Below are 26096 nucleotides of genomic sequence, written 5' to 3'. Positions count from 1 at the left end.
GCAGCAACGACGAGATTTGTCAAACTGTCTGCAATGGTGGCCATTTAGTATCAACTTGACACCATAAAAAGATTTTCAAAATAGCATATGTGGTAGCGACATTGGATTAGATGGATATTAAATGAGTACAATCTGTATTTAATAACAAATAGACATAATAAGACTTCTTATGAAAACCCCATACTGTTATAACTTTCCCTTCAAGAGGAGGAGCAATAACAATATTTTCAAGATGACTGCTTTGGTGATCATATTCGATATTACATCAACACCATTTTCATTTAGGACAAACTAGACATTATAAGAAGTCTTTAAGTGAAACCCTATGCTGATATGACCATCCAAACAGATGGAGAAGCAATACAATTTTCAAGAAGGCCAATGTGGGTGGCCCTATTGGATGTAGAGCAGAAACATTTTTATGTAGAACCAACTAGACATCACCAGAAGTCTTCTGGCAAAAATCCCATGTCAATATGACTATTCATTAAGAAAAAACATCACTAATTACATATGTTTCTGTAACACAAAATTCATGCGAACACTATGGAGGATACTGATAAGTGATCCTGTTTACATCTCATAAAGTCTGGATGATATAACTGGAATCTTGCTGAGAGACCTTCATGGAAAATTAAATTCATGTATGGCAATCCTGAACTAAGAGGACTCACTCACTATACTTGGTTTTGCCCCAGTTGTGCTAGTCAGGTAGAAGCATTGTTACTATAAAAAAGCATCTACTTGGTTGACACAACTTGCTGTGACTTCACATGTACTTTTGAATTTGTGTGCCACAAGTCACACATCCTACAATGTAGATACACATTTAGGGGCCATCCATTTAGTACGTACGCAAAAATCTGGCAAAGCTTGACCCCTCCCTCCTCCCTGTACACATGCGTACTTTTTTGCACATACCCCCTCATGCGTGCGCTTGACGTATCCCCCCCCCCAATTATATAGAACAGCCTATATTTAATCCACGCAGAAGCGATCAAGGATTAATAATATTAACGTGTTTAATAAAACAGTTCACCGACGTTGAATGTCTGGCTGCATCAAAGAAATAAGTTGCGTAACTTTCAAAAGTTTGTCTAGTGTCCACTAAAATTCAAACGCCGACAGAACCCAGTCGAGCAGGTTACGTATTAGACAAATTATTATTGAGGTTTCACCCACCCACCCCGGTTTCCTATGCGTACGTACATCATCGGTAGACACACCCCCCATACGCCATCGTATGCATTTGGGTTAATCCCCCTCCCCCTCCATGCGTAAGCACTAATCGGACGGCTGCTTACAGGCAGTAAACATGCAAAATTTATACAGTAGTAGTCCAACAGTCAGGCCCTACATGGTCAATAGATGCCAGTCTTTTATGGGTGGGTGGGGTATAAATGCAAGTTTTTTGGGGGGTGGGGTGGGGTATATTATGATAATGACAACTAAAAGCTCTAAATTTATGTCTGGTGATGGAATAATGCAAACTGACTGTATTGGAGATCTGTTATCGTTAATCTTGTAATACAAGTTGATCAGTTTAAGTTGCTTATCTAAGATTACTTACTGCAAGCTAAGAAATACTGATGTGAGCCTGGCATAGCATGGATGCACAGCTGGGTTACCTTAAGTTTGTTACTGAATGCAACAGCACATAGCTGTTATCAGGCACTTCATTATAACATTGTTCGTGTTATAAGGTTCCATCATTATAAATGATTACTGGTATAAGCCCTTCATTATAACATTGTTCATGTTATAAGGCTCATCATTTTAACACTGTTCCAGTTATAAGGTCCTTCATTATAACATGGTTCATGTTATAAGGGCTTCATTTTAACACTGTTCCAGTTACAAGATCCTTCATTATAACATGGTTCATGTTATAAGGGCTTCATTTTTAACACTGTTTCAGTTATAAGGTTGGTCAGTATGTGTGTGTGTGTGTGTGTGTGTGAGAGAGAGAGAGAGAGAGAGAGATTTGTATTTTTAACGTAGCTTTAACAATTTTTCAGTCATATCGCTACGATGTCTGCAGTGTGGCAGTTTATAGTGAAGTCTAGCACTGGGACATCATACCGCAGACATGTAACATGATGTCCCACCCAGTCACATTATCCTGACACCAGGCCGACCAGTCCTAACACTAACCTCTTAATGCTGAGCGCAAAGTGAGGCAGCTGTTAGTACTATTTTTGTAAATCTTTGGTATGTCACGGCCGGGGATCGAACCCACAACCTGTCGCATCCGAGGCAGACGCTCTAACCACTAGGCCACCGGAGCGGTTTCCTTCGGTATAACATCGTTCCTGTTATAAGGCCTTTCATTATAACATGGTTTCTGTTATAAGGCCCTTCATGATAACATACTTGTTTTAAGGCCCTTCGTCAAAACACGGTGTTTTAAGGCCATTCATTATATCACAGTTCCTGTTAGAAGGCAAGTATGATCATGGATCCCATTTCATTAAACAGCAATAAAATCACTGGTTCCCAAATAAATGCAATTCTAAGAATATGAGTGTCTATTATCAAAATTTATTATATTTTATATTGAAACAAGTTACTGTATGGTTTATCATTAATGGAAAGTATACCCCAAACGTCCAAAGGAGGTAATTGCAACAATTAATGAATAGTTGTATAGCCAACAATGGCAGCTGAGATTCTTTAGTTATTCTTTCATCCACCTTGGAAATCTAAGATGAAATAAATATATACAGTACTTCATTAGGCGGCCACCACAGCTCAAAAGGCAGTGTGGCTCATGTGAACAAGAAAGTGTTTAACATGGGGACAAAAGAAAAAAAAATGGGTTATAATGAAAGATAACAGTACAAAATATTGGAATAAGTTTTTATCCAATACTTTTATGGGAAAATATCACCAAAGATGGTGGACATTGATTTCAAGGGAATTATGAAATCCTGTGTCATATGGTAACTATCCAGAGACAAAAACAAAACAAAACCTGATTCTGATGCCTTTCCTACATGAACATACATTAAAAGGCACAAAAAATGTACAGTCAATCTCTATTATTACCTTGCTCCATGTGCCACCAATAATAATAGAAGTATATATTAAACCAAATAGTTATGTTGTAATAGATGGAGATATTAAGTGCATTATATGGCAATAGAAAAGATTAGTTTGGGAGCACATACAATTATACTCAATATGCAAATCTGCTACATTATTAGCAAGTAAAAATAAAGCTCAACTATACAACAAAAGATTCATCTCTCCCGGTCCCTCTTTTGTATCTTTTTTCATTCCTTACACAACTCACACACTCAAACACAAGCAAATAGCCAGGTGAAATGCAAAAAAAATAAAATAATTTCAAACAATTGTTTACTTCACCAAATATCTACTGAGGTATCCTAACATCTTAGCTCTACACACTGGTGTTTTGTCATTTCTGATGAAAATCCTGTTGTGTACACAGGCAAACTAGTGAAAATTTAGGAAATTCTCAATCCATTTCATGCATATAAACATGTATGTCTACACTTGTATAAAAACAACACAACACTGGAGCTAGCTCTTACAGATGCATTGCAGAAGGCCCCATTATCTACAATTTGCTTGGCAGAGCCCTTCAGAATTTCTGTTGGACAATCAAGTTTGGGACCTGGCCAAAGCACCTCTAAATCATGACACAGTGTTGCATCAAGGATTTGGTAAATGTGGGAACTTGTCTCCACCTAATCTGAATAAAAGGGGCCAATGAAGTAATCTGGTTAGCCTCCCAGTATGGTGTGAAAAGAAAAATTAACAGACTTAAGCAGAGCAATAGCAAGTATAATAAGTGTATTAAATACACAGTTTTTGTATAATATGGTGTAACATTTAATGCATGATTTACGTGTGTTCTGTTTATTACAGTATAACATTTAATGCAAGCTTTTCATGTGTTCTGTTTATTACAGTATACCATTTAATGCATGCTTTACATGTGTTCTGTTTATTACAGTATAACATTTAATGCATGTTTAACAGGTGTGCTGTTATAGTTGTTGTTGTGGGGTTTAACGCCATTTTTCAGTACACGATAGGCTATACATGGCGGCCAGTATTAATGGTGGAGGAAGAACCAGGCAAAACTCTGGAAAGAACCACCGACCCACGAGAAGCTACTGGCAAGCTTTCTCACGTAACCACATTGGCTGAATCCGAGACTCGAACCGGCGCAGACAGAGGTGAGATGGCAGTGATCCGTAACGGGGAGCGCTTTAGACCACTTGGGGACCCTTACTGTTATAGTATAACATTTAATGCATGCTTTACATGTGTTCTGTTTATTACAGTATAACATTTAATTGATGCTTTACACGTGTTCTGTTTATTACAGTAGAACACTTATTAAAAAACCCAAATTCTTATGTTTTCAAATAATGTTGCTCGTCTGTCCATTCTTATATATTATAAATTAGTGTCATGTATTTCCTGCGTGTCACATCATAGCTGGCATGCATGCAGTTTTAAAATTGTCTTTTAGTTTCGAATCCTGATTTCCGTTTGTGAACAGCTAATTCAACATGTCTGTCAGGGGTTGACATCCTGATATTGTATTTTCATCACTGCTCTTTACAAACTGGCTGTAAAGCATCAATTTTTTTTTCATTCATTTCCAGCCATGGTCAGGGCTGTTTAGCCTGAACTGAATGAGTATTTTTAATTTTCTTCTTGATACTGGATGGACACTCCATTTCAGTGCCATGTTCATGCACATTATTGCTAGTCTGATATATGATTGTGTGTGTGTGATTTGGATTTTTAACAGAGCTTTAACAATTTTCTAGTCATATCGCTATGATGTCTGCAGCATGTTAGTTTATAGTGATGTCTAGCACTGGGGCATCATGCTGCAGACAGGTAGCATCATTTACCATCCACTCAAATTATCCTCATAGCAGGCAGACCAGTCCTAAAATTAAACTTTTATTGCTAAGTGAGGCAGCTGCTAGTACCATTTGTGTAAGTCTTTGGTATGACTTGGCTGGGGTTCATACACGCAAAGCAGATGCTCTAACCACTTAAGCCACTGGAGAGGTGGTATGTGATTAGCCTGAGACTCTGCTCTACACTGTCACTGTGCCTATTGACACAAACATCTGGGCTCTGCCTGTTACTGGCAGTATTACTGCATAAATAATGAAAAACGTCCAACTTCTGTCATTTAACATACTGTCCTACCAAGCTAGCTATCACATCAAACGTACTCTCCTGACTTTTTTTAAGCAATCAATCAGAATTGATCATGTGACACACAAGAAATATGTGATGCATTTCAAAACTATACTAGTAAAACATATCGGTTGAGAGACAACTGAAATGTCTACATTAAAATTTTGTAAATTTTTTGTTTTAAATTTAGGGGGTGATTTTCGTAATTGTGCATTTTATAAGCAGGCCTGATGACATGGATTACTGGAAATCCAACTCAAAGTTTCATCAATAAAAAAAGATACATGATAACTCTGGGTGAACTGAATATTCCTTAATAAATATATGCTGTGGAATGCAAAGTTGGGAGAATAAATAATCAGGGGCCATAACTCTTTCAAATGATATTGTGGATCACCTGAAATTACCCATTCAAGATCTCAAATATAAGATGTTCGCCAAATTTGGTTGAAAAGCAATAATATTAATTAGTCATACTGTGGAAACCAAAGCAAGGATAATGGACAATCAGGGGCCATAACTCCAGTATCTTCTGTTGTGGAATACTAGAAATCTAGGTCTTATTAATTTGAAAACATACAAAACTTGGTTGAAATCAACGATTTCTGGTGAAGTTGTCTTGCGGAAATCAAAGTCAGGAATATGTTCAATCAGGTGAACATAACTCTTCATAAAAAATTTAAACAATAAATGGCACAATCAAATCTAGGAGACAGTGCTCATATCAAACTGCCACAGAATATATTGATTGGTTCTTGAGCTATAAACAGTTATGGGCAACACCTATGAAGTTAACTGCCAAGGGCTGTAACTCTATCCAAAATGGAGTTGATGAGAGAAAAAAGGTCACAAAAGGTACATCAAGATCAACGAGACAATGTTCAGAAAATCTGCATAAGAATATGTTGAATAGGTAATGAGCTATGCTGGTTACAAGAATCTGTTCTAGCAGAGATTACTGAAACTTCACATTATTGATACTAATATTAATGAAGACAATATCTCCTTCAAAACTTGTCCTTAAAAAAAAAAAAAAAACTTTCAAGATTTGTTAACATATACTAAGCAATTCACCTAACAAATGGCATCCTGTTATGTGCAAAGTTTGCTAAAATATACTGGTTACAAGCAACATGCTATGAAATGATATGCTGTTAACTTCCAGGGGCCATAACTATCCAAAATGGATGTGATGAACAAAACCCATAAAAGGCACCTATAGGTCAATGATACAGTTTACAGACCAACCACATCAGAATATATATATATATATATATATATATATATATATATATATATATATATATATATATATATATATATATATATTCTGATGAATGAAATTAATTCTTTAAAATACACATCTATAAGTAATTGGCAATCCACCAAACAAAAGGCATCAATTTAGGCATAAGGGTTACAGACAATGATGGTTACAAGAAATGTGAACAGACATACAGATGAACAGACTTATGGAAAAAGTGATTACTATTGGGTTCCCATATTTCAATGCTTGACACTAACAATGTAAGATATGAACATTTCATAGGTACCACCATTGAGATCTTACAATGAAAATAGTACACATATATTTCATCATTACAATGGGTATAGATAACACACACACACTTACACACAAAAACAAACATATATGCCTGTTAATACATTAACAATATTTTTAACATCAGTGGTTCAACTCAGTTGTATTGTATTTCTTCTATATCATAAAGTGACAATATAACATCAACACTGGACATTTATCACAGCAAAATATTTGTTGAAGTTATATTTGTGCTCGTTATTTTCTGTATTAAAAAAAAACCAACCAAACACAGAGATCTACTTTTTCCTTACAAAATTATAAACAACCCAAAAGAACAGCAAAAAAAAAAGAACCTTTTTACAGCTGTGTTTTGAATGAGAGTGTTTTGAAATAAAGTTAAGGAGTTCTAACAATGTTGTAAATTCAATATAAAATTGAAAATCTGTAGCTTTGAAACAATGATAAGGTGATTTTTTAACACCCTGACCATTTTATACATAAACAGCGAATTAAGTATGAATGTGAAGGATTGATCTAAACATGCAGTAAACATCTTTAATACAATGTTTCCCACTTCAAAAATATTTCCAAATATCTACTACAAAATGTAGATATTCTCTTTGTATCTTTACTATTGTTTATTTAGACTGCAGGGCATGTTCAAATTAGTAAAAGTAGTCAACTGTGAAACTAATAAACACATGAAACCAACAACAGAAATAAGACAGTACAATTATAATATAAAACAAATTATGTAAAATGTATAACAATAGGACATTTTTATGTCCTTTCTCAAGGATAGAATAATGAATGCACACCATTATGTACAGCTCTGAAAATGTAACGGCAAAAAGGTACTAATAATAATTGCTGATTAACACTGCACGACAATATCGACAATATATAACATCTGAAAACTGTCTCAGCTATGAGCATAAAACATGCACCCAACTGACAGAGAACAGCACAGACTGAGATGTGCCATATCACTTATAATCAGGGTGGATGTTATTCATTATATTTACTGGACATACTCGCAGATGCAACTATAGATAACAGAGACTCTGAGCTGCTGCTGCATAATGTGTCAGCACATCATACTGCATGTTGCTTGTTTCGCTAATTAGTCCAATTAAACAAAACACATTCAGATCTGCATGTGCAAGATGCTGTGGCAGATCAGAGTCCATACTCCTGCCAGGTGTATCCGACTTTTATGCAAGAATATATGGTATGAATTCACACATACATGCAGACCCCAATCTGATGGCAGATCAATTTCTTCAGTTTACATTCATGTGCCTGTTATTTGTCTGCAATCATGGTGCAACAGCGAGAATAGAAACTAAGCACAGGACTCTACTGCATGCATTTGCGAGCCTAAGATTGCCCAAATCGCACCATGCACTAAGATGCATTCAACACTCGACACATACTCTTTTGGTGTGAATATGACAAAACAATGCATGACTAGGAATTCCTACACTGACTGCATCATAATACTGGATATATTATTTTCAGACTACATTTAGTGGTTCTTTTAACTTAACATCATCTGCTGCACTTCTTCCCAAGTGTTGCTCATGAAGTAAAATAGTTGTAAAATGTTGAGAATTATTTATGCAGTGGTGCTGCATATTTCATCACAAGATTTATTTCACTTCATTTACTGTATGTACATAATTAAAAGTTGAATTTCACTGCAACATGTGCAGTTCCTGATCTACGTTCACATAATGCACCAGCAGATCAAGATCTTTGATGTTTGCTCTTTTGATTACTCCAAACAAACTGCACAGACCTAGAACTGCTGGTGCATTATGAATGTACACAGTACTTTTGTGGTGGCCATATTGGACTTCACATCAGTATCCTTTTCATTTTGGGCCAACTAGACAACATTAGAAGTCTTTATATGAAAACTCCATCTTAATATCAGCATCCATTCAGGACATGATTCTTAAGATGGCTGCCATTGCTGCCATACTTGAAATCAGATTGGCACCACTTTCATCTAGGACCAATCAGACATCGTTTGAAATCTTTTAGTGAAAATCCTATGCTGAAATGATGACAGGTATGGTGGTCATACTAGATGTCAGAAAAGCACTATTTTTATTAGGACAAACTAGACATCATAATAAGTCCTTCAGTGAAAACCCCATGTTAATATGTCAATCCATTCAGTAGGAGAAGTGATATCATAAGATTTTCAAGATGGCTGCTGTGATGGCCATATTGGACATCAGATCACCACCATTTTCATTTAAGACTAAATAGATATCAAAAGAAGGCTTTTACTGAAAACCCTATGTTGCTATGACCATCCATTCAGGTGGAGTAACAATAAAAGGATTTTCAAGATGGCTGCTGTGGCAGTTGGATGTTGGATCAGTATCATTTTCATTTAGGACAGGGGCCCCAAGTGGATGAGTGGTCTAAAGTGCTCACTGTTTCGGATCACTGCCATCTCACCTCTGTCTGCATGGGTTCAAGACTCAGGCTTGGCCAATGTGGGTACGCGAGAAAGCTTTCCAGCTTGCCATGGGTCGGTGGTTCTTTCCGGGTTCTTCCTCGACCAATTATACTGGCTGCCATGTAAATCCTATCTTGTGATGAAAAATGACGTTAAACCCCGTAACAACATCATTTAGGACCAAGTAGACATCATAAGAATCCTGTTGGTGAAAACCCCATGTAGCTATGACCATCCATACAATGGAGCAGAAACAATAAGATTTTCAAGATGGACATTATGGCAGGCATTTTGGATGTGTGAGCAACACCACCATTTTCATCTAAGACCAGCAAGACCATGGGATGAATGTGTATATGAAGTTTCATGGTAATTATCCAAACAGTTTAGGAGGAGCAGTGACAACAAACTTGTGCTAAAGAGATGTACTGATGTTGGATGGCAGCCACTAGACAACAGACCATCCTATAACATCACTATTCTACATGAATCTTACCACATTTGCTTTTGTATACAACTCACACCCAACAAAGAGGAAACACAACAGACCTAGATCTAGTCTTACATAATGCAATGGCAGATCAGGCCCATATTATTAAAGCTTTCTGAACATAAATATCATGCTCACTGCAAAATCTGAAATCTTGTACAGCCTTTATTGCTCAAGAGAATGAAGTTTAAGAAAATTCTCAGGATCTCTACTTTGCTTTCTCTACTAACATACCAAATTTCAATTATGTAGATGTACACTGGGCAAAAATAATAGGATTCTGGGGGGGTTTGAGCTCGAGTTTCTTACCCAAAAAGTAATGAAAATGCAGGGCTCGGGTTTATTTATTCTACTTACAAACTTACAAGTTTAGGTGAACAGCATGGTCCCTGATCTATTGGCAACATCAAATCTGAGTTTTTGTTTGTTACTGCTTGGTTTGAATTTCAAGCAAGTTATTAGCAGGACCTTAGCCAATCTTATGTTTGATTGGACAGTGGTGTTAAGTTGGCCAATCAGACATCAGATTGGATAGTGATGTGATATTAGACAATGTGGGGTCTGATTGGACAGTGGTATGACATTAACCAATCAGATGTCAGATTTTGGACAGTGATATGACATTAACCAATCAAACATGAGAATCTGTGGTAACTCTCAGAATTATTTGCAACAATTGGGTCAGCTCCACCAACGAAAAAAAACAAATGTTAAAGATGGTATATAAATATATGAAGAATTATAACATGCTGCAAGTTTTTATGTTTGTTTGCTCTGAGTTGACATGCTGCATATAGTCAATGTTCCTGAGAAGTTGAGGATCTTTTCTAAATTTTAATTTAAGTGAAAAGAAAAAAAAGGTAAATAAAATAGTGTTCCAAACCAAAATGCGTGCATTTATGTAGCTGTTCAAAAACAAGCATAGCATTCATGTATGCACAGAAAATTTCATGGGTATAAAATTTTTTGTCCTTCAGACAAAAAATATATACTTGTGGTACTTGGGTGAATTTGTCATCAGAAAAGGACACCACAATAACACTGAGCGAAGAAGTATGTATCTCTCTATATATGATTAAACTAATCCACTTTCCAACCTAATGGAGCAAACAGGTTTAATCTCTACTACAGTGAACAGGTTGACAAGATAAATTATTCATTGATAACACTTTGCATAAATGCAGAGGCCTGGATCAAAGAGGATGCTGAAATCCTTTTGGATGCCTGCACAAACAAGCAAACAAGCTTGATTCCACTGCAAAATTCGTGACTGCAGTTAGTTTTTTCCGTGTACTTAAAGACAGCTATCAAAACATAAAGCTCTCAACAATTAAGGATTAGGCACTAAAACAAAGCCGATGACATAAAGCCAAGCTTTTCAAAACAAATGTTTTTTTTATATCTTTTCCACAGTTTTGTTGAAATTGAGTTTCACTTTTTCAACTATCACAGTGTCGATTACCCAGCGGTCAATGAGCAGGAAACATAAGTAAAATCTCCAGCTGTTGAGAATCCACATTATCTTAGGAAGTCCTGTTTGTTTATCAAAATGATACCATGTGAACTCGGTACATGACTTGCTGCCCCTTAGCATGATCAGAAGGCAGTAGTGTTTGTTTAATGTTCTCAAAGCATATCACAAGATGCTGATGTTTCATTTAAAGAAATAAACATGTTGCATGGATAAACTGCAACCCTTGGATATATTTGTCACGTCCGCAGTGATTGCTCAGTTAAATGAACCGGACATTAGTAGATATGTAGATAAGGTCTCAATCAAACTGAAAACATCTAAACATAAGCCAATTCATGCAAAGTTGATTACCACCACACCTGACAAAGTGTCAATTTGGATGGATCTGATTAGAATGGGCTTTGTGAAAGCAGGTCTAATCAGCTGACTGTTTTTTCAGCATTTAGTTATATGCATAAAATTTATTTGGCAAGGAGTGCTCATATTCTATTTGCTCAACGAAATAGTCAACAGTGCTTCTGATCAACGGAATTAAAAATGCCGAGAAAACTTTTTATTCATGAAATCACTTATTTTTCAATCAGACACTGTAATTGCTTTCACATTAATATATCTATTTAGTAAACTGTGTAACAGTAGATAATAATATGCTTTCATACATTATGTTATTTATTTTCATGGATAAATAGAAATTTATGTTATTTAATGACGCGTGTACTTTAAAAAAAGGAGAAAACTGTGACTGACATTTAATTTTCTTTAACTTTAATGTTAAGCTTTCCAGATGTTTCCAAATTTCATCAGAATACATGTTCTGGTTAGTATTAAGCATTAAAAAAAGCATAAGATTAGGAAGTGAAAAAAAGGTCACAAACTGTAATTTTGTATTTATTACTATATCATCAGGTTCTTTACATTAGTAATCAGCAATCATGTTCAAGAAAATGTACATGCAAATTAAATCATAACCAATTTCCACTGTTCCTTATATTTCTTAATATAATGATACACAATTCTCAGAATTATAAACACCAGTAGTATTAAAACATTCAAGTGAGGCTTCACCATTGTGTGTGTGTGTGTGTGTTTTTTTGAGTATCAGCTTGCTTTACATTCCCTTCTGACTTAAGATCAGTGGCCCATTGGTGCCCCACAGATAATAATGAATTAACAGTATTACCTACTGTGTAAATTGGACCCAAGAGCAGACGGTATATTGGCAAAGCTAGTTTATTACTTTCATTCAACCAGATTTTCAGGCTTGGTTCTGTGAGATCTCCACTATATAATGGTCTGGTAAAATGCATCACTGATCTCTCTTGCTAACAGAAGGAGCTTTAGTCAAACTATAAAGACATTTCTATCTCATATTTTACCTAGACATTCTTTAAAATTCTTTTCATGCCAAAATTTAATGCAAACTTATAAATTATTAATCTGCTCATTTAGTACACAGATGCTTAAGCAGGTTACTGCAATCGTTTAATAAAATTGTCCATGTTTACAAAAAAACATGTCGTCATCATCACAATAATCATCTCATTTCTAAAGTCAATTCAAATTTAATCTTGCAAATTTTGGAAATGCCTCATGCTTGGCATTACAAGGAAAACTCAATTTTGTTTCCCCCAGACCCTTATTTAGCAGAGCTTTCATGGATTCATGTGAAAGGTCTGGTTAAACGAGACTAGCAGGTTAGGGTCTAGCCAGCTAATTCTACTTTAATGTTTTTCAATGCCCATGAAGCTGAACTGCTGACTTATTATGAGATGGCAGATTTGGGTCCATGCTCTGAAGGAAGGAAGGATACATGGATAAATATGATTAATAAGCAAGGTGAAACAAATTATCACAATTAAAGAATGATTTTGATTTGCTATTGCAAAAATGAAAATCTTTTTATTATGACTCCTTATGTTAAATACAGAATAAAACAGCATTTTAAAGCAGGGAAAATATAACTACAATCTTTATATGAGGAATTTATCACAAAATTGTTCACAACTTCTGTTTAACAATAACAAAAAGCACAAAATTAAAAATGCACCAAACACATTTTTCTATGAATGTTCAAGGTATTTCCTTATCACTGAGCCACTGACACTTGAAAAAATGCAGTTCACCACACATACTTGCCATTTAAAGAAAAGATGAGTAAAGTATAATAACTGGACAATTATTTTCAGTGGCATATGTATTTTGAATAAAAAAAGGTGGGGCTGAATGGGAGGGTTTAAGTTGCTTCTCAATGAATCCATGTTTACCGTGTTAAAACTTTCAATTCATCTATCATATCCCTCCTCGAAATTCTCCGCTGCTCATATAAACATACATTCCAACACAGCTCAAAACTGTTTACAACTACACCTAACATAAGATAAGTGTGAGAGAACAAGGACGGCATCCTCGAAGCGGGAATGATTATTTTTTTAAAAAAAAGAAAGGGTACATACAATTTTCATGTTAAAAGGAAGATGATGGTCTAATTAATAAGCAAAAATTAAAAATTAAAGGTGAATTAATTAATGGTCCAAATTAAATGAATCAGAATAGGAGATATCGGACCCTGTATCAGATACATGGAGTGCTTCTCAATATATCTAAATCCAGTAAAAACATACCTTGTCATTGTCATGTATCTTCTAATGTTAAGAGTGATTGTGTCTCTCTCTTGTTGGGGCAAAAGGATTTACGAATACTTGCAAATACAATGTAAAGACTGAAGTCAGGTATATGATGTACAGCCAGCATGGACATCATAACACGGTTAAGAATGAATTTACTTTTTTATGCACTCGGTTAGATATAAAGTTCAAATTCAGAGAAAAACATGCACTATCTATTTTTGTGTGTTGCACATTGACTGCACAACTTTGAATGCAGACATAATAAATCACTTATTACTTTAAGCAGGAGAGTGCTTTTTACTACTACATCAAGTCACACTTCAAAACCACTCATTTAAAAATGAGACAGGCCCCAATTTAACATTACTTGAGTGCAGGCCCAAGACAAAGGGAACTTCTCTGACTATAGCCTGATGCAATTTTTATTTTAAGGTAAGATTTAATAAACTCCAGGTACATAATATACGACTAATGTAAAATTCATATACACAATATACAAATGCTTGACATGATTTTTCAATGTACCAACGATACTTGCTTTACCTTTAATGTGAATTAATTTTCATATACCTCAATCCTCACGGTTTACCAAAGAATCCCCAAAACACAAAAACAAAAGAAAAAAGCCACTAGATGCCCTAGTGGGCCTGAAATGAGTCAGCTGAACAGGTGACACATGTCAGCTGGTGAATGAAATTTCACATTTGTATGAAATTTATTGAGGGAAAGGAAAAGTCTGGAGCACAAAGTTGCTACAACATCTCTTAATGCTGGTGTCATTTATCTTCTTTCCTAAACTGTATGTATGTATGTATGCATGTATGAATGCATGCATGATATGAATAGCTGATATGCACATGAAAATCAGTTTTTTTAAACAGCTGATATGCACATGAATATAAGTTTATGAACAGCTGATATGCACATGAATATCAGTTTTATGAACAGCTGATATGTGTATGAATATCAGCTTTGAACAGCTGATCTGAACATATCAGATTTTTAAACAGCTGATATGTATATGAATATCAGCTTTTTGAACAGCTGAAATGCACATATCAGTTTTATGAACAGCTGATATGTACACAAATATGTTTTTGAACAGCTGATCTGAACATGAATATCAGTTTTTTAAACAGCTGATATGCACATGAATACCATTTTTTTAAAAACAGCTGATATCTATATGAATATCCGTTTTTTGTGTGTGCGAGTGTGTGATTTAGATTTTTAACATAGCTTTAAAACAATTTCAGTCATATCGCTACGATGTCTGCAGTGTGACAGTTTATAGTAATGTCTAGCACCGGGGCATCATGCTGCAGACATGTACCATTATGTTCCACCCAGTCAACATTATCCTGACACCAGGCTGACCAGTCCTAACACTAACCTCTTAATGCTGAGTGCCAAGCGAGGCAGCTGTTAGTACAATTTTTGTATGTCTTTGGTATGACAAGGCCGGGGTTTCGAACCTGCGACCTTCTGCATCAGAGGCGAATGCTCTAACCACTAGGCTGAAATGCACCTATCAGTTTTACGAACAGCTGATATGTATATAAATATCAGTTTTATGAACAGCTGATCTGAACATGAATATGTTTTTAAACAGCTGATATGCACGTGAATGCCATTTTGAATAGCTGATATGCATATGACTCAGTCCTTTGAACAGAGTGTGTGATTAGGATTTTTAACGTAGCTTTAACACTTTTTCAGTCATATCGCTATGATATCTGCAGTGTGGCAGTTTACAGTGATGTCTAGCATTGGGGCACCATGCTGCAGACATGCAGCATAATGTCTCAACTAGTCACATTATCCCGACACCAGGCCGACCAATCCTAACACTAACCTCTTAATGCCGAGTGCCTAGCAAGGCAGCTGTTAGTACCAGTTTTGTACATATCTGGTATGACTCGGATGGGGTTAAAACCCATGACCTTCCGCCTCTGAGGCAGATACTCTAAACACTAAGCCACTGGAGCAGTCCTTTGAATAGATGATATGCACATGAATATCAGTTTTATTAACAGCTGATATGCACATGAATATCAGTTTTATGAACAGCTGATACGCACATGAATATCAGTTTTATAAACAGCTGATATGCACATGAATATCAGTTTTGTGAACAGCTGATATACACAAATATAAGCATTATGTACAGCTGATATGCACATGAATATCAGTTTTATGAACAGCTGATATGCATATGAATATCAGATTTATGAACAGCTGACATGCACATATCAGTTTTATGAACAGCTGACATGCACATACATATCATTATTATGAACAGCTGATATGTACATGAATATCAGTTTTATAAACAGCTGATAGGCACATCAACATCAGTTATGAACAACTGATATGCATATATGTTTTATGAACAGCTGATCTGCACATGAATATCAGTTTTATAAACAGCTGATATGCATATGATAATCAGTTTTATGAACAGCTGATATGCGTGTGAATGTTTTATGAACAGTTGATATGCACATGAATATCAGTTTTATGAACAGCTGATATGCATAAAAATATCAGATTTATGAACAGCTGACATGCACATCAGTTTTATGAACAGCTGATATGCACATACATATCAGCATTATGTACAGCTGATATGCACATGAATATCAGTTTTATGAACAGCTGATATGCACATATCAGCATTACGTACAGCTGATATGCACATGAATCAGTTTTATGAACAGCTGATATGCACATATCAGTTTTATGAACAGCTGATATGCACATACATATCATTATGTACAGCTGATATGCACATGAATATCAGTTTTATGAACAGCTGATATGCACATATCAGCATTATGTACAGCTGATATGCACATGAATATTAGCTTTATAAACAGTTGATCCACACATGAATATCAGTTTTATGAATGTTTATAATAGTCACTCATTTTCACTGCAATCATTCTGTTCATAGCACAAGTTATTTGACAAATGGAGGCAGCAGACTTATATGTGATTTACAGTTACTGTGCCGTTGTCAAATTTTGTATCATGGAAGTTATCACCAGCAGAATAACTAAGATAGTTTATGTCCCAGGCTCATCTGGTATAGAATTTAAACTGTTTTGGGTGGAAAATCACAAGAGGCTCCAATGGAGACTTGACATAAGAATAATAGCAAATTAAGAGATTGTTGGAATCTGATGAAACTGATTTGTTAAAGAGAATGGTACTCATTTCCAGTTTATTTCAAGTGAGGTTATGGCACAGTTATAAGTTTGTTCAGTTGCAACCAAGAAGCCTCAAGGAAAAGTACTTCCAGCATCATTCAAGAGTACAGTAATGTGGAATATTAAAAAAAAAAATCATTTTCCTACTTTCGGGATTTGTTGGTTTAATTCTGGCTCATTCCTGGGTAGAAAAATAGACAGGAATATAATAAAAGCATACATACAAAGTCTGATAAAAATCATACGAGAAATACAGACTGCAGACTTGGAATAGGCTCAGTTACCTTAACGTGTGGATCTTTCTCCTTGTTAAGCCTGGCTGTGATCTTGATGATTTCAGCATTTAATCTGATCAGAAATATGGCTTACATAGTGGCAACTATCTACACCAAATGGATGCAATCTCACCTCATCAATAATATACATACATTTTACACATTTTTGAACTTTTCTGAAACACTGATGATATAAACCTATTTTCCAAGTGTTATCAAAATCAGAAGAAACAAACCATGACCTCCAGAGTGGTAACAAACAAATGCTGATGGATGGATTACAGACATATAACAATGCCATAATCTCAGCAGGCCTTCCAGCTAGGTGACCTGATAATTAAGCATTGTCATATTTTAATTTGTAGATCTCCTTGTTTTCGCTGATGAATTATTGTTCATCTCATTTATGAATTAAAGTCTATTTCAGCAAACCCCAAAAATCCAGTAAACAAAGTTTCTAGAAGCCTTTTGGAGATTCTTTTTATTACTATATCTAGCAAACTGGTATATGAAAACAAAAATAAAAAAAAATAACATGCAGAATACAGTGTAACAAAACAACCAATGAGTATCTATCTAATTGTTCACATTCACAAATTCTTCTATCAGCATAAATATATGTAGAAACAAAACAGCTCCAGACTCGTACCCCAGACATACAACCAACACCGTTCTGCAGCACCAAAAATTGCCATTTCAAGAAGATCCAGCCCTACTTAGAAATTCAGACTAGTTCCAACACCTGCAAAAAAGATGTATAAAGAGATAAATAAAAATCAAAAAAATTATTAAAAAAATTAACACATCTTCAAGATTTAAGTAAACCTGTAATATTACAGAAAGTTTTCTGATTGAAAATAATAAATGTCTGTCCCTTATAAAAATATTAATGGAAAGATGATGGATAGAGAGGTCAGATAATGTGTGTGATTTGGATTTTTAATATAGCTTTAATAATATTTCAGTCATACTGCTATACTGTTTGCAATGTTACAGTTTATGATGTCTCGCACTATGTCCCTGCTTGTCACATTATTCTGACACCAGGCTGATCAGTCCTAACATTAACCTTTTAATGCCAAGTGCAAAGTGAGGCAGCTGCTAGTACTCTTTTTACAAGTCTGTGTTTAATGTTCTCAACCAGGATCTAATGCATCCGAGGCAGATGCTTTAACCACTTTGGCCACTAAAGTGGTTGGTCTGGTTGATCGCTCATGAAATTACATACACATATGTAAGATAAAAATAAGGTAGAGAAACAGGATTTGATAAAGACGACGCATCTATTTGTATGTACTTTTAGACAAGAGCTAAATATACAAGTTTTGTTATTGCTAATATAGGCATTTTACACTGCAATTTGGCATCTCACTCCAACAATGGCAGCAGAAAAATCCACAACATGCTGTTGAGTAATTTGATGGCAATATAGCAACATGACCTTCCCTGTGACACTGTACAATGAAGAATTAAATTTTCTGATACCTCATGACAAACTTTTTCAAAGTGTGTTCAAATGAGTTCAAACAATATTTTGTTTTTCAGGTCTAAAGCAGTAGCTATTTATACTAGTTTATATGTCCTGTTTTAAAGAAATAACCAATATTGAAAAAAAAAACAAGTTTGTTTCACATACCATGTATTCTCTATTAAAAATCAAATCCAACAGCAAACTGCACAGGCCCAGATCTGCTATCGCATAATGGGCCAACATATTTGGGTCTATGAAGTTTGTTTTGAGTAGTCAGCAGACATAGATGCTGACTGACCAGTGCACAGATGCTGACTGACCAGTGCATTATGTGACAGCAGAACAGGGCCTATGTTGTTTCCAGCTGGACTTGACTTATAAGCATATACATATGGTAATGGTGGATTTAGCGTTGTAAATATCTGTTCCACTAGCTTAGATGATCCATGGGCAACAATAACACAAACATTAACAAAGACAGGTCCATTATTCTGTTGTTGTTGTTGTTGTTGTGGGGTTTAACGCCATTTTTCAGCACACGATAGGCTATACATGGCGGCCAGTATTAATGGTGGAGGAAGAACCCGAGAAAACACCGGAAAGAACCACCGACCCACGAGAAGCTACTGGCAAGCTTTCTCACATACCCACATTGGCTGAATCCTAGACTCGAACCACCGCAGACAGAGGTGAGATGGCAGTGATCCGTAATGAAGAGCGCTTTAGACCACTCGGGGCCCCCATTATTCTCTAGGCCAACCACAATAGTCTAGGCCGTCATTGTCTTAAAGAAAATTAAACTTCTCCATGCAAATTATTCCTTCTTTTAAAAATACTTCAACATGCTAACATTATTTTGTCCAAGCTTAGTTCTGAAAAAAAACTGGTGTTTTTGTTGGAGAAAGCAAATTTTACCATTCTTTTGGGTATTCCTTTTTGGGTTTATCATTCTTTTGGGTATTCCTTTTTATCATAAAGATATACTAATGAGTCATCAGTGAAAATTTGTATAAATCACAGTCTAGAAGACCTTTCTGAAGGTTGTGTAGATCCACCCACCCAACCCCAACTTACAAAGCTTGATGTTATATGTCTGCACATGCCTTAGTTAGTGCACACCCCTTGTTATGGTCATAATTCGTATAATAAATCATAAAGCTTGATGACTCCAGCATGTATATAGACTGCAAAATAAACTTGAAACACACAATTTAACCAAAGTTACTAAAGCATGACCTACTTTTGTTATGTGGGCGTACTATCATCAAGACACATTCCCTCACCAAATTTTACGATTGCAGATATAATGGTATTGATACAAAATGCAAAAAAAACCCCATAAACAACTAAACAAAAATCATCAACCAGGAATGTATATGTACTGATGTCTAGGACCTAGGAGGAACAAATGACTCTACGTGCTATTTGGATTCTATCACTGATACATATTCTATTTTGTATACGTCAACTACAAATATCCATTTCTAAATAAGCTCAGCATGCCTTGTCGTTGGAAAGTGGCTTCTAAAATCCATCTAAAACACCATTATTTAATTTACAGAAACTACAACTATGCTTCCGTGGTGTATCATTACCTTTAATGTTTTTTTTTGTTAAATCAGTGTAAAAAATGGACACTGCATGTTAAGATGCTTTAATGGCTGTATCCATGAGAGAGACAGAACTACTAAAAAGGAGAAATCCAAACAATGAAAAATGGGGGACAAACTCTTCTGCTATGTACATACAGTTGATGGGAGACACCATTTATGACATCGTTAGCTTGCATTCATAATAATGAGCTTTAACTTCATGAAATTTATACCATAATTAGAACTTTTTAATTACACAGTGCAAGTATAACACTGAATATGGCATCCCTCATGTTGATGGATCTCCAGATCCGAAAGAACTGCACCTACTCATTGCATAATCAATTCTACAAAAATCTACATCATACTTATAGCAGAAGTATTAATTGAAAGTAAAATTATTTCTCAATATATACTGAGAATTTCAAAAAAATTGGATAAGAAATTTAGTACTTATGATGATTTTAATTTCTATATGAATCAACGATCATCAAGGTGTTTGAGCTGCTTCATTAAGGCAGGCAATAAACTTTCTGCCTGTCCACTGAATATGCAATATACCACGCAAATGTTAGTGGGCCAATGATAGTTAAATTGAGGATATTTGCTTGAAACAAATGAATAACAGATATAATGTATATATTCGTGCATAAGCTGAATAATTTAGGGAAAAATAAAAGCCTGAAAGAAGGGGTGGGTGGGTCAGCTTATCCGCGGGCCAAGGTCTAAACTTGAACATTTTAATTTTTAAAAAAATTGACTAAGATTTGTGTGCATTTTAAAAAAACACATTATAAGCAACTATGACTTTTTTGGTACTCTTTTGCATTTGCATATTTTCTGATTTCTTCACAATGAAATTAAAAAAAGACTTCATAATTCATGGACTGATTCAAGTTTACCCAGGAGAGCACATTGTACTACAATATACACTACTTACACAGTGCAAATCATGCTTAGTGTCACTTAAATTATTGTTTATTCCCAAAATTATCAGACGCAGATTTTGCTTTATTCATTGTTTCTACCAAATTGCATTCTTCCAGATCACATTTCAGCTAAACTTATGTAGCTGTTGCATTTACACTGATCCACTGGCTCACGAGTAACTCTTTTTCAGTGATATAAGTGATCCTACAAATTGAGGCAATCTTTAAGAAAAGGTACAAATGTTTATTTGTGCAAGGTGCATATATTCACATAACTATTACATGTTTATGAAAAAAGGGTAATAATAAAAGATAAAATGCTGAATACAGATGGACCAAGATCATCATCGATCTATGTCAGTTTTGTGTTTTGGCTGAACAAAAGCATAATTTTCCACATACTGGTTTTGGTGTTTCCTTTGCTTATAATTGGTGGATTAGTCATTTGTTTCTTCACAGCAATCCAGGCCAGTTAATCGTTAAAATTGTGAAGCTGGTATGAGTTAAGAGGGAATACTTTGATGTGTAATTGCTTTTACTCCATAATATTAGCATGATTACTATAGCTGTGTAAATGGGGTTTGAGGTCGCTTACATCAAAGCAAATTAGAACTCAGTTTTTGGGCATTACAATAATTTTAAAGCATTATTTCTGAAAATTCATTATTTTATTTTCGAGATATTATTTAAGTTTTTAGTGCAGTAGTGCCTAAGACTCGAATCTAAGAGATGTACTTCATTCAGTGCAAGTTCAAACCTTCAATGTACATGTGGTGGCACCATTATGTATGTGTGTGAGTAATCAGGATTTTTAACGTAGCTTTAACTATTTTTAGTCATATCGCTACGATGTCTGCAGTGTGGCAGTTTTATAGTTATGTCTAGCACTGGGGCATCATGCTGCAGACATGAAGCATGATGTCCCACCCAGTCACATTATCCTGGCACCAGGCCGACCAGTCCTAACACTAACCTCTTAATGCTGAGTGCCTAGCAAGGCAGCTGTTAGTAACATTTTTGTAAGTCTTTGGTATGACTCGGCCTAGGTTCGAACCCACGACCTCCCACATCTGAGGCAAATGCTCTAACCACTAGGCCACTGGAGCGGTGCACCATTATGTAAATACGCTCAGAAACCTATTGCTGTTCGTTGTTGTCATACTGGGATTACATTTTAATGAGTTAGCTATTTACAATTTCAAGGCAAATAAAAACATAATTACTGGTACATTGATGAAAAATTACAATGCAATAATGCACAAACAATAACTAATTAGAATCAAAAAGGGAGAGGTACTGTAACAGCAACCCATGAATGTTCAATTCTTATCATCATCCGATCAAATTATACACAAATATGAATTAGGCACAAACAATAAGAAATCAGAAAAATAAATAGATTTATTTACTTTTTAAACAAGTTATATTAACTTGTAACATTTCCATGTAATAATCATACATGCTAAACACATGAGAGGTAAATGCATAAGTTTTCCTAATGTAAGTTGAAATATATCCATTATTCAGTCATAGCAAGCAAATTTTCTGTTTATTTTATGCTCAAAGCTATTGCATAGCAAGATAAATTGTATAACTGATTGAAGCAGCGGACTTCTTAATGAATCACGCATGATGTCAGTGGTTTACCATTTACGTTCTGCTGTGTTTTGTGATCATTTGCACAGAAAATATAAACCGTAACATAATTCTCCTTCCCAATTCAAAGTAATATAGCACATCAAGAAAAAAAGAATTTGAACTTGAGTCATCTTTAAGTGAGGGCAGCCATATTTATTGATCAGCTACATAAGTGTCTAATTATAACTTCAAATTTCATGGTTATAAAGTTATCTGTGTCTATTGATGGCCAGTGAAAAATTGTGGTATTCTTTTCACTCCAGTTAAATATCACGATCACTTCTCTTTGAAAATCCAAAACTTATGGTTGAACTTTTTAAAAAAAAGTGTCAGCATCTGACTGACAGGCGTGCATACTCTATGAAATGGTGATCCATCAATTAATTAATCTGTGAAGGAACTGATGGGATACGATGAACTTACTTTGACTGTACCCTGACTATTAGCTGCTACCACAACATTGGATCCCTGCAAAATGGGAAAAAATGGTCAAGGCATATTTCTTCTTCTGAAGACCATGGTATGTGTTACTATGACAACAATGCTTTTCTCTTGCTTTAACTGTGTAAGAATGAAATCTCTGCTATGGTTTGAAACTAGAACGGACTTAATTTTTTAACTTTTAAAAAGTACTGAACTTCTGGATATTGCAAACTCCAATCATACATATTTTTAATGAAAGACTACTTTTGCAAACAATCCAATTCAAAGATATTATATCCCCCCTCAATATGGGACTAATTTTCTGTTCATGAAATATCTATGTACTAAGTTCATGCGTATATCCAAAAGAGTTTTAGAATGATAAAACAAGTGCAAAAACATACACTATTAGCATTACTTGATAAATGACAAGACCAATACTGACCTGTGCAATTAACTTCAGCTGATGGTACAGTCCATAAAATGGAAACAATGAAACAAATACAGGAAAATGACAGTCAGTAGTGAAGCCAGTCAAACTAAGCTAAACTACAGATATGGCAAAAGCCTTATTAAACTCAGTCCACATACAGTTTTGCATGCTTTATTTTTTTGTCAAATTTGCTTTTTTAATCATAATTTGAGAGAAAGTACCAATGACGAAGTTTGTTCAGATCAAATACCACAAACTTTTAAAAAAGAAAACTTACATCACTGATCACAGAAAACTGACTGTAAGTGACCGAATACCTATACAATTTTATATAAATGAATGCAATTGGTAGCCTGGATTTCAAGGCACATTTAGCCCTTTATTGGACTGCATCATACCAAGAATGATAGCAAAGTGTCTTTCTAAAGGACACACTCAGACACCTAGCTCAGGCTCCCCTGCACAGTTACTGAACCCATGTAAAAAAAATTAACCATAATTTGCCTTCAAACCCATCTGCATGGCTATACCAATGTGTCATTATTCATCTACTGCGACTATTACGGAAGTCATTATTATTTAAAGGTCTTTGTTATTATCATAGCAACTTGTTAAGTCTGTGACATACCATGGAATTCATGCTGGTACATAAATTAAATGCACCAATAACAATTTTGCAAAAAGAAAAGTTATTTGCACTAAGTAACTTTTTTCCCAATAAATTGTTATTCCTTATACAGGGCCCCCAATTCATCAACAAACACCGAACAGCACCTGACATTAAGTGGTCACAATCTTGCATCATGTTTTCTTTGTTAGGATATTTATGTGCAATATTATGAGGAGCAATATAAAATTCAGTGGAAAATAAAACCCACATTATATCAATGTTATCCATATAATGCTAGTGTTGGACATGGTTTACAGACCCAGTTTATTTTCTGTGAAAATATCAAAAGGTGCACAATTTTCTGACCAGCAACTTAATTTTATGATCTATTAAGGGAAAACATTTTTAAAAGCTGTGCTTTGTTTTGAGGCTTTTAAGCAGAAACATTTTTAAAAAGTTGGTTCTGTGTCACTGATACTGTTAAATTTTAATACAAATTAAAACAACGGTATTACCAAAACATGTATGAAAACATGTTTGTTTAAAATAAATAAATCACATGAGAAAAAAAGAACATAAAGGCCCTTTAACAGTGAATCTGAGGACAGGGAATATACAGAGAGATAGTTCAGAACAAACCCTAAATAGGTCATTTCAGTGGCTGACCTGAGGTTGAAACAGATGATGACTACTATTAAAAACAAGCTTTTTACACATAATCATGAATCACTATGACCATGGTAGTGCATTTGGAGTAGCCGAAAATATACAAACTGATAAAGAAAAAAATAACCAGAGACCTCAAACCTGAAAATTAGGTCACAGTGATATTCAAATTTATCATTACTGAGGTATCCTTAAGGTTTATCTAACACCAATTTTCATGAGTTTAGATGATTTGCTTTGCTTCATGCAGAGATGCTGCCAGCACTTTTTTATGAAGGGGAGGTCCCCCACATTCATCTTCAGAATGGGGGCTCATCACGACTGTGGAAGGTGGGGGTAAACTAAGCCCAGTGGTAGCTGATGGTCAAAAACATTAATATACCTAATTTAAAATGATCATCTGAATAAGCTAGGTCATATGGAGACCATAAATATCCCCTAATAATGTCTGCATCAGCTCATAACAGGTTTATGTCCACCAGATAAGATTCTGAGAAAACTAAACCTGTCTCCCTTTATATCTTTACAATGTAAATCAAATGTTTGCAAGACCTTGCACTGACAAAATGGAAAATCAACTCTGGCAATACTATCAAATGAAATAAGTATGCTGTTAACACCTCTTAGGAAAATCATGTTGAAAAGAAATTATATTGGCTTTGAAACTTCAGAAGTGGCCCACTAAAGAGATTCACTGTTTTTGTTGCTATCATTTCATACAAATGCAATGGATTTTTTGGTCGGATAAGTACATTATATAGTCTGTCAGTGACTGTTTACTAGGCTGATGGGTACAGTGTTCAATTCAAGCATTATTCCAATATAAACTGAACAATGACACCATAAACCTTAGTCAACAGCAAAATATATTAGTGTAGATAACTTACAGGTCTCCATGCTACTGCACTGACAAATTCATTCAACTCTTCCTCTCTTTTGTCCTTCTCCTGAAAAAAACATAAATCTATTTTTATTGACTATAAAATTCATGTTGTCACGGAATTGTGTACCGAGTTATATCAATATGTATATGTTGTCAAA

At 35.1% G+C, this 26096-nt stretch overlaps 1 protein-coding gene across 1 annotated transcript in view; it reads right to left on the bottom strand.

The window, feature by feature from the left end:
- Nucleotides 1-2847: 2847 nt before the first annotated feature.
- Nucleotides 2848-26096, bottom strand: part of LOC149778533 (E3 ubiquitin-protein ligase COP1-like) — a 92984-nt gene continuing 69735 nt past the window's right edge. The window contains exons 19-21 of the mRNA XM_089939414.1: nucleotides 25943-26002; nucleotides 23347-23391; nucleotides 2848-18035 (exon numbers count right to left, since the gene is read on the bottom strand). Coding sequence (XP_089795540.1) covers nucleotides 18018-18035; nucleotides 23347-23391; nucleotides 25943-26002 — 123 coding nt within the window. The 3' untranslated portion in view covers nucleotides 2848-18017. The remainder of the gene's footprint in view (nucleotides 18036-23346; nucleotides 23392-25942; nucleotides 26003-26096) is intronic.

Source organism: Sinohyriopsis cumingii, chromosome 17 (genome assembly GCF_028554795.1).
Source record: "Sinohyriopsis cumingii isolate HCF-2022 chromosome 17, ASM2855479v2, whole genome shotgun sequence".
NCBI classification, from domain to species: domain Eukaryota; kingdom Metazoa; phylum Mollusca; class Bivalvia; order Unionida; family Unionidae; genus Sinohyriopsis; species Sinohyriopsis cumingii.
Note: the sequence above shows the minus strand (reverse complement) of the source record. Positions and strands in the feature narration are given on the sequence as shown.